This window comes from Sinohyriopsis cumingii, chromosome 13 (assembly GCF_028554795.1).
Source record: "Sinohyriopsis cumingii isolate HCF-2022 chromosome 13, ASM2855479v2, whole genome shotgun sequence".
In the NCBI taxonomy this organism is placed as follows: domain Eukaryota; kingdom Metazoa; phylum Mollusca; class Bivalvia; order Unionida; family Unionidae; genus Sinohyriopsis; species Sinohyriopsis cumingii.
The window spans coordinates 33,761,025-33,776,188 of NC_142973.1; the positions used below are offsets into that span (position 1 = coordinate 33,761,025).

Here is a 15,164-nt window from a genome sequence, read left to right on the forward strand (position 1 = left end):
TAAAAACATTGATAAACATTTATAATTTTATAACGTTGTGGCCCGCTTAGTTACCGAAAATAGTAGATATGGCCCTCTACTTGAAAAGCTTGGGAACCACTGGTCTAGAACTAGTTATTATGCTAGAACTGTTTTGCTTGTACGAAATCAATAGGCTTCTTTCTCATCCAAATGGCAAGTGTAAGTGAACAACTAACTTTGGTGAAGGTATATGGCTGATAACTCAAAACTTTGTTTAGAAACCATTTATTTTCTTCTTTCATTCACTGTGGTACTGACATTAGAACATTAACCCCATAATTGATAGGCTTTCTTCTTTACCTCAAGTTTAAGCCATCCACGAAGTCTGAAGATGTAGAACTAATGTTATTGTGAAAAAACAATTCTTTTAGCCAGTGATTTTGATCTTTGACCTTTAGATCCCAAATTAATGGGCTTCGTTCTTATCCTAAGTGCAAGTCATCCATAAATTTTGATCAAGGTTAGCAAAGTTGAAAATAATGTTCATTGTATGTAATAAAAAAAAATCTTTCACTTAGAGTAACTATGACATTTGATCACAAAATCAACAGGTGTCTTCCTGATTGCAAGTGTAAGCCATCTACAACATTTGGTAACTACAGATGTTACAAACCATTTTTTGCTTTCAGTCAAAGTGGCTTTGATCTTGGACCTCAAAATCAATACTGTTCTCCTCTGACACATGTGCAAGTCATCTACAAATTTTAGTAACTGTAGATGGTGGAAAACTTATGTTATTGTACAGCAATAAAACAGGAAACAGACAGATGGGCAGACAACATCATAAAATATAGCAGGTATTTAATAAAAGGATTTATAACAAACTGACCAATTTTTAGATCCAGCAAACATCTGTCCAGAAAGTAAGAAAAATGTTCAGTGGAAACAGTTGTCTCATGCAAGTCTGTGTGTAAACAGTATCCCCCATGGTTCTACATAAACAAGCAATACAAAAATCATGACATTTCCTGAATTATACATTTCGCAATTTCTCTTTAAAATAGCTTCAACGTTTCACAAAAAAATCTAGGCATTAGACTTACTTGTTTCTTCACCTTTGTTACATTTTCTTTTTTGCCATTCAGCTGAAAATATATCCTTGTCTCATTGTGCCCTGAATGTATAACAAAGGTCATGACCTTAAATTTCTTTGCAATGGCAACTGTTCTGATGACCTTGCTCTCCTCATGCTCTCCAGTCTCAATGGCTCCAAATGTGGTCATGAAGTTTGTCAGATTGAAGAACCCTACCATCTCACCTAGAAATAAAACAAAGCATAATGTTGTTCCATAAAAGAAAACCTTGGCCATAATGCTTTTCAATGCTAGTATAGAAGTATGCTAGAATGGATGCAGTCCCTCCTGAATCATATCCTAGATGGGACCTTATGATGGATTTTAATGAAAGCATCAACTACAACAACTTGAATTTCTCACCATCCCAAAACCCAATGCTTTATAATAACATGTTACAGGAAAACTCTGAATTAAACATCACTGCTTGGATCCAAAGAATGCCATCGTCTTATGCAATGCATGGATTGTACTCAGTTTTGGTGTCAACAATATAGGAAAATTAGGAGTTCCAAACTTGAAATAAAGGATAATTATTGGATACAAACTGGGTTTTTTTCCATTTCAAAAAAGAAATATTCAAACTTGCCTGAATATTCAAACTTGCCTGAATGGTCACCTTTATATAAGCAGTCACCTGATGACAGTGGCCATTCTGACCTTGCCCAAGTAAATTTACTAAATAAAGTTGTGTATATAATGATCACCAGCTTTTTGCAGTCAGCAACCAGTTGTTTTCTAACCAAATAATGGTTTCTCAATGCCTTAAGTGGTCACTGGAGTGTTCTGACAGTGACTGCTCAGTATGTCAAAACCAAATTTCTGCTTCGTTTGGATGGTACTGTTTAGAATAAGGCATTTCATGTGAATCAATGTGTAAATATTTCACATTCACTTGTAATCGATGTACACCAGACACACTGCCAGTGTAACTTAAATGTGTCAATGTCATGTGAGGCAGTCTGCTGGATGGTGGGAACAGCAGTCAAATTTTTGCAGCAGAAACCTATTTTGTGCCAATGTGACAGGTACAGTTCAGTGATTTGCATTTTGTGCCAGTGCAACTGGTACCGTTGAATGAGTTAAGTTTTGTACCAATGTGACTGGTACAGTTCAATGTGTTGTACTTTGTGCCAATGTGACTGGTACAGTTCGACGAGTTGCATTTTGCACCAGTGTGACCGGTACAGTTCAATGAATTGCATTTTGTGTCAGTGTGACAGGTATAGTTCGATGAGTTGCATTTTGTGCCAGTGTGCCAGGTATATTTTGATACCTTCAATTATATCCCTGTGAATCAAAACTACCTCCTATGAAAAAAGTTTATTTTTTGAAGACAAATATGAGTTACATCCATTTTCAATGGGATCAGGGATCATTCAGTCCTGATGGGGTCAATGGGGTCAGGGATCATTCAGCAATTACAAAATCTTGTGTGTAAAGACAGGCCAAGTTTCAGTTCACATGCCACTAACAATAGCCACATAAGGCCTCTTTTTAATCTCTATTTATCACAGGCCTTTCACATAAGGATGCTGTCTTCTGATCTTGACAAACTAAGCAATGGTTAATCTCAATAATGTTTTCAAAGGGTGAAAAGCTGTTTCAAGAACTAATAATACAAGATTCAGCCCTTTCTTTCAGTCATATATAAGCTGTTAACTGATGGCAATTGTTATGAATAGAGATACAAATTCATCCCATTTAATTAAAGGCAGGGGTAATAACAGAATACAAAACATGTCAGTTAAAAACAAAAGCCAATTAACAGCCAACAAAAGCAATTAAATAGACTGCAAAATATTACTGCTCTGATTTACACTCACTATATCCATTCAATTAGCTAAATAAGAACAAAATATCCTTAGGTAAAAAAGTAAACCATCCACCCCAAGTAAATGGTAAGTTCCTTAAGCTTACTACCTAGTCATCAAAGACCTATCATAATAGCCTACTCCTTTGATCTCCGTAACTGAGTAACTGATTTACCTAGATATACTGTCAACTCAGAAAACATGTTCCTAATCAATGAGTCTGTTCTATATTTCACAATCCTAATCAATGAGTCTGTCCTGTATTTCACAATCCTAATCAATAAGTCTGTCCTCTATTTCACAATCCTAATCAATGAGTCTGTCCTCTATTTCACAATCCTAATCAATAAGTCTGTCCTGTATTTCACAATCCTAATCAATGAGTCTGTCCTATATTTCACAATCCTAATCAATGAGTCTATCCTCTATTTCACAATCCATATCAACAGGTCTGTCCTCTATTTCACAATCCTAATCAATGAGTCTGTCCTCTATTTCACAATCCTAATCAATGAGTCTGTCCTCTATTTCAAAATCCTAATCAATGAGTCTGTTCTCTATTTCACAATCCTTATCAATGAGTCTGTCCTCTATTTCACAATCCTAATCAATGAGTCTGTCCTCTATTTCACAATCCTAATCAATGAGTCTGTCCTCTATTTCACAATCCTAATCAATGAATCTGTCCTGTTTCAAAATCCTAATCAATAAGTCTGTAATCTGTTTCATAATCCTTATCAATGAGTCTGTTCTATTCTTCACAATCCTTATCAATAAATCTGTCCTGTTTCACAATCCAAGTCAATGAATATGTACTGTTTCACAATTCTAATCAATGTGTCTGTCCTGTTTCACAATCCTAATCAATGAGTCTCTCCTGTTTCACAATCCTAATCAATGAGTCTGTCCTCTATTTCACAATCCTAATCAATGAGTCTGTCCTGTTTCACAATCCTTGTCAATGAGTCTGTCTTGTTTCACAACCCTAATCAATGTGTCTGTCCTGTTTCACAATCCTAATCAATAAGTCTGTCCTGTTTCACAATCCTAATCAATGAGTGTCCCCTATTTCACAATCCTAATCAATGAGTCTGTCCTTTTTCACAATCCTAAACAATGAGTCTGTCCTGTTTCACAACCCTAATCAATGTATCTGTCCTGTTTCACAATCCTAATCAATGAGTCTGTTCTGTTTCACAGTCCTAATCAATGAGTCTGTCCTGTTTCACAGTCCTAATCAATGTGTCTATCCTGTTTCACACTCACACGTAAAGTGTCAATTTTACTGAAATTAAAGTCTCATCATGATACAAGGATCACATATTGTTTTAACCATCAGTGATTATTTAATTTATTTAATTTAATTTAATTTAATTTATTTTATTTAATTTCACACTCACACGTAAAGTTTCAATTTTACTGAAATTACAGTCTCATCATGATACAAGGATCACATATTGTTTTAACCCTCAGTGATTATTTAATTTATCAGATGGATTAAATGGAGCTGGATACAGTAATTCTGTGTGGAATATAACTATACAAGAGAACAAACATATCAACATATACATGTAACTTATGACTTTGTTTAATAGTGCACTAAATTAAATCAATTAATAATAATAATAATAATAATAATAATAATAATAATAATAATAATATTATTACTATTAATAATAATAATAACAATAATAATAATAATAATAATGAGGACTTTGTATAGTGCCTAATCTTTAGAAGCATAATAATAATTATTATTATTATTATTAATATTAATAATAGGATTAAGTGAATGATATTTGTTCAAACACCAGGTCTGAAAGGTGAACCTGAATGCAGAGGTAATCTGTGTACAAAGGCCATTTGTACTCTTCCCATGTTTGGCTGCTATAGACAGGTTTGATTGTACTTTATTTAGACTCTAGGTCATAAATTATACCAACGAGTTTTGTAAAATCAACAAACAATTTATTTCTCCAGAATACAAAGTGAAACTTTAAAAGATAATTACAGGATTGTGAATTAAATCCTAAATAAACCTAAATGTCCTATCACAAGTCTGTAAGAACATAAAGTTCCAAATGAATTCAACAGATTTTAATGTCCTGATGCAATCCAGAATGTCTTTGAATGAGTTCTCAACAATATCAAAATAATGCATTAATTCAATGTCAATGAACACTTCATAATTCCAGTGAATAATTTAACTAAATAATTTCACCTGAATTATCTCTGAGCACAACTGCAAAATCTGTTCATGGATTCCCACACTATATATACATATTCCCACTTGACCTAGATACAAATCATTCTAATGGAAAATTCCATCAAATTGCAAGCAAGTCTGTTTGTGGAATATTCTGAACTTAAAAAGCTAAGTCAACATCTTACTTACAACTTACAATCATGGACGAAAGTTAGCTATGTTAACATGTTATTTACAAATGACCAAGATCTTCATGGACAATCTACAATCATGTACAAAAATTAGCTAAGTAAACATGTTATTTACAAATGACCAAGATCTTCATTTGTGTTTTATCTACCTACATGTCATGGGTCAAATACTTAGACTTTTTCCGATTTGACGCACAAAAATAGTTGCCTGTATGTAAATGAACACACCCGAATGTTATGTTTTACTCTTTAACAAAAACAAAGGCTTGGTCTAAAATTCATCACCAGTAGATAAATTGACGCACCCCAATATTATGTTTTGCTCATTAAAACAAAATTAAGTTTTGGTCTAACTACTTTAATGGCTAGATTACAACTCTCCCAAACGGAAAACATGCGCACATCAGTTTCTTACACCAATGTTGTCATAACACATAGGGTAAATCTGAGTGTGGAGCCTGGAGCTGACCTTATGTGACCTGTAACTGTCACATCATTTGCAGCAACAGAATGTTAGAACCGTATAATCACCCCACTCAAAAAAGAGGTGGAAAATAAACACGTGATTTTAAAGTGATTCTCACGAGAAACTACTATTTTCTGCACACCTTTGTCAAGCAGTGAAGCAACAACTTCCATTCACTCAATTTTATCCTAGCGTTGTTCCAATATATTGTCAGCATTCAATTGAAAATGGTATCCAAGATAAAAAAAATTAAATAGATTTAAAAAAACGAAATTATCTTTTGGACTTTGTTTATAACCAATTGATGATAATAGTAGAGGTCTCGCTAGGATTTTAAACTAGGTGTCCAGGACTCTTATTCAGCAAAAGTTGCAGTCCCCTACCAGAAGCATATTGGGCATACCTGAGGTGACTAAATTTCCAGATGAGAAGAAAGAGTGGTTGCCAATGAGTTTAATTTTCTAACTTCTTTACACCAATGACATATAACTCTTGTTTGTTGACTAAAGTGAGAGTGAATTATGTCAGGCCCAGGAAAAATCTTACTCCATGCACATGGTGTTCCATGTAAAATATCAGTTCTAGTAATTTCTAGCACTCTGCTGAATCTCATTACAATCTTCGCCAATTTGCCCCAAAATACTTATCCAAATTTGCAAACATCATTCCGTCTAACTCTCAACATGTCTTGATTTTGAGGTCACATGCACTGCTTATTCGGCTACACTAGGAAATAAACACAATAATGAAAGGTAAAGTTTTTCATTTCATGTACTCTTACACAAAAGTACATCACTGGGTCTTTCTGCCTCTGAATTCAGTCATTGTAAATATCAGTACATTTTCCCACCACTCTGCAGCTAGTCAAGTCTTTAAACTTGCCACTAAGCTATTGGGTCATGTTCTTCAGATGTACTCTTACAATGACAACATGTACATCTGGGGGTCTTTAAAGCCACTGAATTTTCTCATTGCAAATATCAGCACAACTAAAATGATCATTTGATCAATACATTTTCCCACTCAGCGTATGGTTGAATCAGGACTGGCAAGTTCTTGAATTTGCTGCCCGGCAAATGTGTGCATACGGAGGACTCCTGTATAAGTGATTTTCAGCATCCCAGGTTTTAAAAAAATTGTGTCCAAATACGTGTGATTAAGCGTTTCCGAGATCTCGAAACCAGTGGAGCCTTCATCTTCCAAAGATCAGGTAACAGTTACTCGTAAGATTGTGCAGCAATCATTGAAAACACAGTTGGCATCATTTTCTAAAAGAAGTTAAGTCAAGTGAAGAATGTGACAGTTAAGACACCTTTATATTTTGCCATATATGTACAGAGGCTAAAAAACACCATAACAAATGTGCAAAAAACAACATTCAGAACAGTACACTGGCAAGGCATGCTGGGTTGCCAGAACACAAACTGCTGAATGAAGGTCCACAACACCAGGCAGATTTGAATGCAGTTTTACAAAAACATTCTTCCAAACAAGACATAGCAGTAAAAGTGCAACTTAAGTGTGTACAATGGCTGAGTGTAGAGGACATCCCTTGTTTTAAAATACAAATATCTTCTTAATTTAATACATGACCTAGCGATGAAGAAATTGATGCCATTGGCATTTTGAAGAATTCTGCCAATCAGTATGACTCGGCTACTACCTGTTCAGAGTTACTGGAGCACCTATCAGACATTGTTGAGGATAGTCTTATACGTGACATGCAAAATTCATTATTTGTGACAGCAACGGCAGATGAAAACACTGACATAGCCAACAATAAACGCCTTGTCATATATGCTCAGATTATGTCTGATGACATAAAACCTTCAACAAGATTTTTAACAAATATATAATGTTCAGATGCTTCTGGCAAGGGAATTGCCTTATTGGCTTTAGTCACATTATATAACTAATACTTTTGTTGTGTATTTAAACAATGTAACTATATTTTAAAAACTACTGAAAACTGTTCATTGGCTAGAATAAGACTCATTGGTTTGGATTCTGACTCACTGTGTTTTGCCTTGATGAGTCAAATGACTTACATGAAGCCATTTGTAGATAAAACACTGCTTCATGGACAATCAACAATCATGGACAAAAGTTAAGCACACAATATAGATATCCATAACAACTTAAATTCATGGATTGTGGAAAAGGGTCTTATTGTTTCACAGAAAGACTGACTGTACCCTTCTTAAATCAACTGGACATAGCTGTTTATAGTGTTCCATTCCAATCCCCTGTGTCAAATCCAATCTCAAATTACAAATACCCTAATACTGAGTAATACAGTGGTTCCCTGTATAGACAAGTCGGACTATACTTACCTCTGGGCAGGGTATAGCTGGTCTGGTTCTCAAGTAATTCAATCTGATAAAGCTGATTAAAGTTTGTCACACCACAATCTCCTGCATCAAATCCACACTGTCTCACATTACAGGACTGAAAAAAGGAAATATAAGGATAAAAGTAACAAATGATAAATTTCATGCAAGAGCTGTATCTGTTTCAGTCATTTTTCCTTTTATACAACATTAGCATTTGTTTTACGTGATTGGGCTGCTTCCTCCTGGTTTGATGTGACATTTTGTGGTGTCAGCTTCATCTAAACATCAAGGCCTGGATTTTGTCACAAAATTTATCATATTTTTGTGTCAAATTATTTTTTTAAATGTTATCAGTCACAAGTCTTTCTTACAATATTGAGGTATTTGTCACTGATAGAGAATGTGTGTGTGTGATTTGGATTTCTGACGTAGCTTCAAAACATTTTCAGTCATATCATTACGATGTTTATGATGTCTGCAGTGTGGCAGTTTATACTGATGTCTAGCACGGAGGCATCATGCCGCAGACATGCAGCATGATAACCCACCCAGTCACATTATCCTGACACCAGGCCGACCAGTCCAAACACTAACCTCTTAATGCTAAGCACCAAGCAAGGCACCTGTTAGTATAATTTTTGTAAGTCTTTGGTATGACTCGGTCGGGGATCAAACCCACGACCTCCCGCATCCGAGGTGAACGCTCTAACTACTAGGCCACCAGGGTGGTCTCATTGATAGAGAAAACAAAAAGATTAAAAACAACCCGATAATTTTTTTTTTAAACAGGCATATTTTTATTCTTGACAAAAGATTTTACCAATTCCTCGAATTTGATGAAATATGTTCCTCACACTAGAACAAGACTGCTGTTATCTTAATATGGCTTCATGTTACTTTTTAATGTACACTGAATTAACATTGAAAACTTCATTACTACAAACAAAGCAGTGAGAAAGAAAGATAAATGAACAATAACAAATCTCAGTTTGAGGAAGAAAATTTTAAAAGTCTGAGGAAATTGTGGCCTGTACCATATTCTGCAAATGAATATATAATGGTCTCTCCTTCCAAGGAAACTCCTTTCTAGAAGGTTCTTTGTAATTCACTAATTTTGATGATTGGTTGGTTGGTTGGTTGATTGACTGATTGACTGACTGTTTGATTGACTGAATGTTTGATTGATTGATTGGCTGATTGGGATTTGGTGGACTACTGGCACTGTAAGACTATATACAGCCCAAATAATTGTTGTATGAGAAGTGATTTGATTTATGGATGAAAAGTGGTTCATAATCACTGAGTGGCATAATAAAATGAGATGCCACTGAAGGTTCCCAATCAACAGGTAAGGTAAACAATATGTATAATGGGTAATTAGATAATAAAATACATTTTTGGTGATTGACAGTATGCATGTTGGTTAAAAATACTCAAAGGAAACAAAGTGCACTCAAGCTATATTTTAAAATAAATATTAACTAATTTTTAATCCAATCATTTAAAACGAATGAATCGTAATTTGATACCACAAATATTTGCCATTTCACAGTGGTCTTGAATCGTTTTCAGAGCACAATGGGCCTCAAACATTTTCTAAAGCACGCTGGGCCTTGAACATGTTCCTGAGTACTCTGAGTCTCATTACTTGGAGCATAATAGGTCTCAACATCTGCTAGAACAGACTGGGCCTCAAACATCTGCTAGAACACATGGGCTTCAAACATTTGCCGATAACAATGAACCTCAAACATTTGCCAGAGCACAGAGGGACTCAAACACTTGCCAGAGCACAATGGGATTCAAACATTTGCCTGAGCACAATGGACCTCAAACATTTGCCAAAGAATAATGGGATTCAAACATCTGCCTCTGCACAACTGGCCTCAAACATTTGCCAGAGCACAATGGACCTCAAACACGTGCCAAAGTATCATGGGCCTCAAACATCACACATTTGCAGAGTACAATGGGCCTCAAACATTTGTCTAAGCACAATGGACCTTATTATTTTGCTCATACTCTATACAGGTACAACATACATATAGCAAACCTTGTATTACATTTAAAAATAGTATCATGCCATAGAAACGGTATGCCACACAATGTCACAATGATCTAGCAATGTCATTGGGTTATGATGGACAGTCACATGAAAGTCAGTCTCATAATTTTGTGACATGAAATGTTATTTAACTTGTTGAGTAACAATATGTTCTTTGATGCATGCACTTTGTGGCACATATTAGATGTTACAAGATGGCCACTATTGCTTAACCTGCTTGAAGCAACTGTTCCGTCTTTTTGTGCTGTTTTTCATGATATATGTGCTTGTTGTCTGTCTTTGTCTACTTTATTGTGTTCATCATGCACTGGCTTTTCAGTTCATATGTGTTTCTTCATCTCCTTGCTTTGGAAACGAGAACAATTAGACCTTTTCTCAGCTGTCTTGCGCCACTGCTACAATGTCATTTGTTGTTGAACAAACCGCCATCTGTGATACTCACCAGTCAACCTGATTATGCTATGATGGACCCTCATTAAATGCTTCAAATGACCACTCCTTGGCTCTCCACACTTCATTGTGCTCAAGACTAAACAAACTGAGACTACATTCATCATTACTTAAATGAAAACGGAAGTGAAAAAGAAATGTTGTTTCAAAGCTGACTGGTGTAGAACAGGTAGAAGAATTCCAGTTATCTCCCTCTCACCCTTTCTGGCTCAACAATTTAAAAATATGGCCATTAATTTAGATAACCTAATTCAAACCGTCAACCTTTGTGTCAACTATTCAAGAGATACCATTGCGTATTGCATTATTCAATGCCTAATCAGTAGGACCACCAGAAAATAGTTAATTTTATCAACAATCACAATATTAATGTCTTTTTCCTGATAGAAACACAGCTAAAAACATCAGACGATGAGCCCAAGTGCACCGTTCTAACACCCACCGGTTACTTCATCAAGTCATTCCCCCACCACTCTCGTGGAGATGTAATTGCTGTTATCGCAAAGAACTCCATGATCAAAAGTCTTAACCACACCAAAACCTTCAATTTTTTTACCACATATTGTTTGAACAAGTCCAAACCACACTCACACTGGAACAAAGGTCAGTCCATTTTTCTGCCTCTACTGCCCTCCTCCTAGAAAAAACAAGATGACTGAATCTCTTTTTCTGGAGCAGTTTCCGAATCTTCTGGAGTATGGAAATTCGATAGGTGGCTACCTGACTATTCTTGGAGATTTCAACTTTGACTGTCCTGGAAACCCATACACATTATAAACTCCTATATTCCATTCATGTTTTCAACCTCAAACAGTCAGTTAACCAACCCACCCATAAACATTGTCACATTTTAGACTGGATTCTTCATAGACCTAATGATAATATTATATGGTCCTCCCTGGTATCATATGAACTTGCATCAGATCACCTCTGCATTATATGCCATCTTGATGCATCAGTCCCTAACCCTCCACCTTTATTTACTGCTAAGAGAAACCTCTGTATGATAAATAGAACCAAACTTTAAACTGACATCCAAGCAAACCTAACAACTTGCTTACTTACTACAGCAGAACAACTCGATAACTGCCTGCATTCATTGCTTGACAAACATGCCCCAGCAACCAAGCACAGTATCAATTCAAAAGTATTCTCCATGGTATAGCAGTGTTAGGGACCAGCTTCGCACTGCTAAAAGAGACCGCCGTAAAGCTGAAAGGCTCTGGCTTTCCACCAGACTCACTATTCATAAATAAATGTATGAGGCTGCTAAGAATAATGCCATAGTCCATGCAGCAAGATCAACCCACCACAGTACTAAGACTAAGGAAAGTTCCAGCTGCAAAGAGCTCTTTGAGATTACTAACGAGCTAATGTCAAGGAACAAATGTACACCACATCCAACTACCTTCTTTCCAGTCGACCTTCTGGACCTGTTTGCAAATTTCTTCCGTGACAAAGCAGACCTGCCAATCCTGACGAGTCTGTCTCAGTAAGGCAGTTGATTTTTTTTCCCATAAGATTTAGCAGTTTTCAGTAAGGTGTAACAAAACATCAATAACTGCTATTGTAAAACTGGAAAATGTAATTAAAAGTTAAACATTATGTAAGAGTAGACTTTATTTACCACAAGTACAGTTGCACAAACTCTAGTTCCAAACCCTATGCAGCTCAATGGCTTGTTGCTATCTCTCAACTTGACATAATTCTTGGAAATTCTTTTCCATTTCACATGACTCTTGCCACGAGACATACTCAAACTGGCATGTGATGTCCAATAAACGTAATGGTGTCCTTTCCAGCTTTTATTAACAAGAATCTGAATTCTCCTTTTTATTTTTCTGTGTTGATTATTAATACCTTTCTAGAATCTTAATTTCGTGTTCGTCTTAAACATGCATCACTTTATGGATGCCATTTTTAGAAATTCTATAATCAACAGCTTGATCATGCAGATGCTTTGCATGAACAAATATGTGCAGTTTAAAGCATCTGGGGTGCTGCTGTAAAGTTAGTCTGGTTCCCTGACTAATTTTACTAATTCTAAGATTAAACCCAGATCCAAATAAAACACAGATGAACCAATTATCTGGATTTTTCACAAATTATCAGTTTTCCATACCTTTTGCAAGTATGCAGTAAGTCCGTATTTTAAGGGAAATTTTCGTAAGACTTATGACAAAATCGTAAGAGATGGCAGGTCTGACAAAGTGCAAACCATTAGAAATAAGCTTGACATCACAATTTCAACCAACTCGTCATGACCATACAGTTGGGATACAGAATTTCTGTGGCAACTGTTAGCAGCATTTGAACCTGTCTCTATGGATTTAGTATATACAATCGTGATGAAGACTGCACCAAAGTCATGTGAACTTCATCCAATCTCAACATCACTGTTGCTTGAGTGCTTAGATCCAATATTGCCTTCAGTAACTGATGTTATTAATACCTCTCTCTCATCCGACGAATTCCCATCATTTTTCAAAACTATTATTGTAAAGCCTCTGCTGAAGAAACCAACACTTGACCATAATGATTTAAAGAACTACAGCCCAGTTTTTAAATCTCCCATTCATAAAAAATCTTAGAAAAATTTGTTCTTTCCCAGTTTGTATCTCATCTGAATTCAAAGTCTTTTGAACAATGTCTGCATATCACCCTTGCCACAGTACTGAAACTACTCTTCTAAAAGCAGTTAATGACCTTCTCTCTGCTTTGGATAGCAGAAAGATTACAGTCCTCACCCTCCTTGATTTGTCTGCAGCATTTGACACAACAGACCATGCTGGACTACTTCACCGTCTCCAGCATGTATTTTGGCATTCCTAATACAGCCTTACTGTGATTCAAGTCCTACTTAGTCAACAGGAGACAAATTGTGTCTGCAAATGGAATACACTCCAGCCCAGCTATGTTGTGGTGTTCCACAGAGGTCTGTTCTTGGACCTGTTCTCTTCATTCTATACACTCAGCCGCTCACAAGTGTCATACATCATCATCCAGTGTCTGACCAATTGTACGCTGATGACACTCAAATATACAAATCTACCCACCCAATTGAAGTTGATGCTACCATCCAAGGTGTAGAGAGGTGCATTTCCTATGTGAAGTCATTGATGACATGTAACAAGCTGCAGATGAATGATGATAAAACTGAGGCCATTCTGATCACAACAAAAATGACTTTTTCATTCACATCCTTGACCTCAAACAATAAATATCAGCAACACCAACATTAAATTCCCCCAGTCAGTACAAAACCTAGGTGTTACTCTGGGCAGTACTCTCATACTGCACCAACATGTCATGAACATATGCAAGGCTGCATATTTTGAACTGAGACGAATCAGCTCCATTCGCAAATATCTTTCTGCTGATGCCACTAAAACACATGTGTGTTCATTAGTACTTTCAGGACTGGACTACTGTAACTCAATTCTGTCTGGTTCGTCTCAATATCTACTCCAGAAACTTCACAATGTTCAAAACACAGCTGCTTGGATCATCCTTAGAGTACCACAATCAGAGCACACTTCCCCTTCTCTGTACCCTACACTGGCTATCAATTCAATCCGGAATCAAACACAAAAATTTGTTCTCTGTGCTACATTTTAATGATGGACTCCAGTCCAACATACCTACCTCACCCATGTGTACACACCAGCAAGATAATTACGCTCCTCTTCTGACAATTGTATACTCATTATTCCCACTATGAAAATGAAGTCATATGGACAATGTTCTTTTGCACACCAGGGCCCAGCAACGTGGAATGAATTGCCCACTGAACTTAGACACAAAGAGACAGTGATCCCATTCGAGTGTGCTCTTAAAATTCTCCTTTTTAGAATGCAAGAACAAACTTAAAGACCTAATAATGTTTCCTACCTTAAATATTTTCAGCATGTTTTTATGTTTTCTAATTCCATGGTGTTTGTTTTTTGTAATCATATCATTATATATGTTTTTTTATGTTATAGGTGTTGTCTAATGTTGTAAAGAGAATAGAGCCTTAAAGATTAGGAGCTGTAAGAAATCCTCATTATTATTATTATTACATTATTTAACCTGTTAATAATTTTACATCCAATGAGAACTTCGCATGATCTTTCATAATGACATTCTCATTTCCTCGATATGTTCTTAAAGTGAGTTTGTCATTTATTTTCAACATTCTATTTTAATTGGTAAGGGGCCCCAAGTGGCAAAATGGTCTAAAGTGCTCGCCTTCAACAATATCTTCCATCACACCTTTGTCCTCCCGAGTTCATCTCTTCAGCCATGTATCATGTATCAGCCAATACGGGTATGTAAGAAAGCTTGCCAGTAGCTTCCCATTGGTCGGTAGTTCTTAGCAGGGTTCTTCCAGGTTATTCCTCCACCATTAATACTGGCCACCATGTATAACCTAATATGCACTTAAAATGGCATTAAACCCCAAACAACACAGCATTTTAATTGGTACAAATATTTCATCTCATTTTTAATTTCTATATATGTCATCAAATATCCATCCAAAAATTATTAACATGGTACAAATAA

General features: G+C 36.0%; 1 protein-coding gene across 2 annotated transcripts in view; it reads right to left on the reverse strand.

The window, feature by feature from the left end:
- The window catches only part of LOC149785176 (N-acetylglucosamine-1-phosphotransferase subunits alpha/beta-like), a 141,833-nt gene that overhangs the window by 57,140 nt on the left and 69,529 nt on the right, over positions 1 to 15,164 (reverse strand). For both annotated transcript variants that reach the window (XM_089978975.1, XM_089978974.1), the window contains 2 exons: positions 8,105 to 8,219; positions 1,065 to 1,279 (listed from right to left, as the gene is read on the reverse strand). In XM_089978975.1, coding sequence (XP_089835101.1) covers positions 1,065 to 1,279; positions 8,105 to 8,219 — 330 coding nt within the window. The remainder of the gene's footprint in view (positions 1 to 1,064; positions 1,280 to 8,104; positions 8,220 to 15,164) is intronic.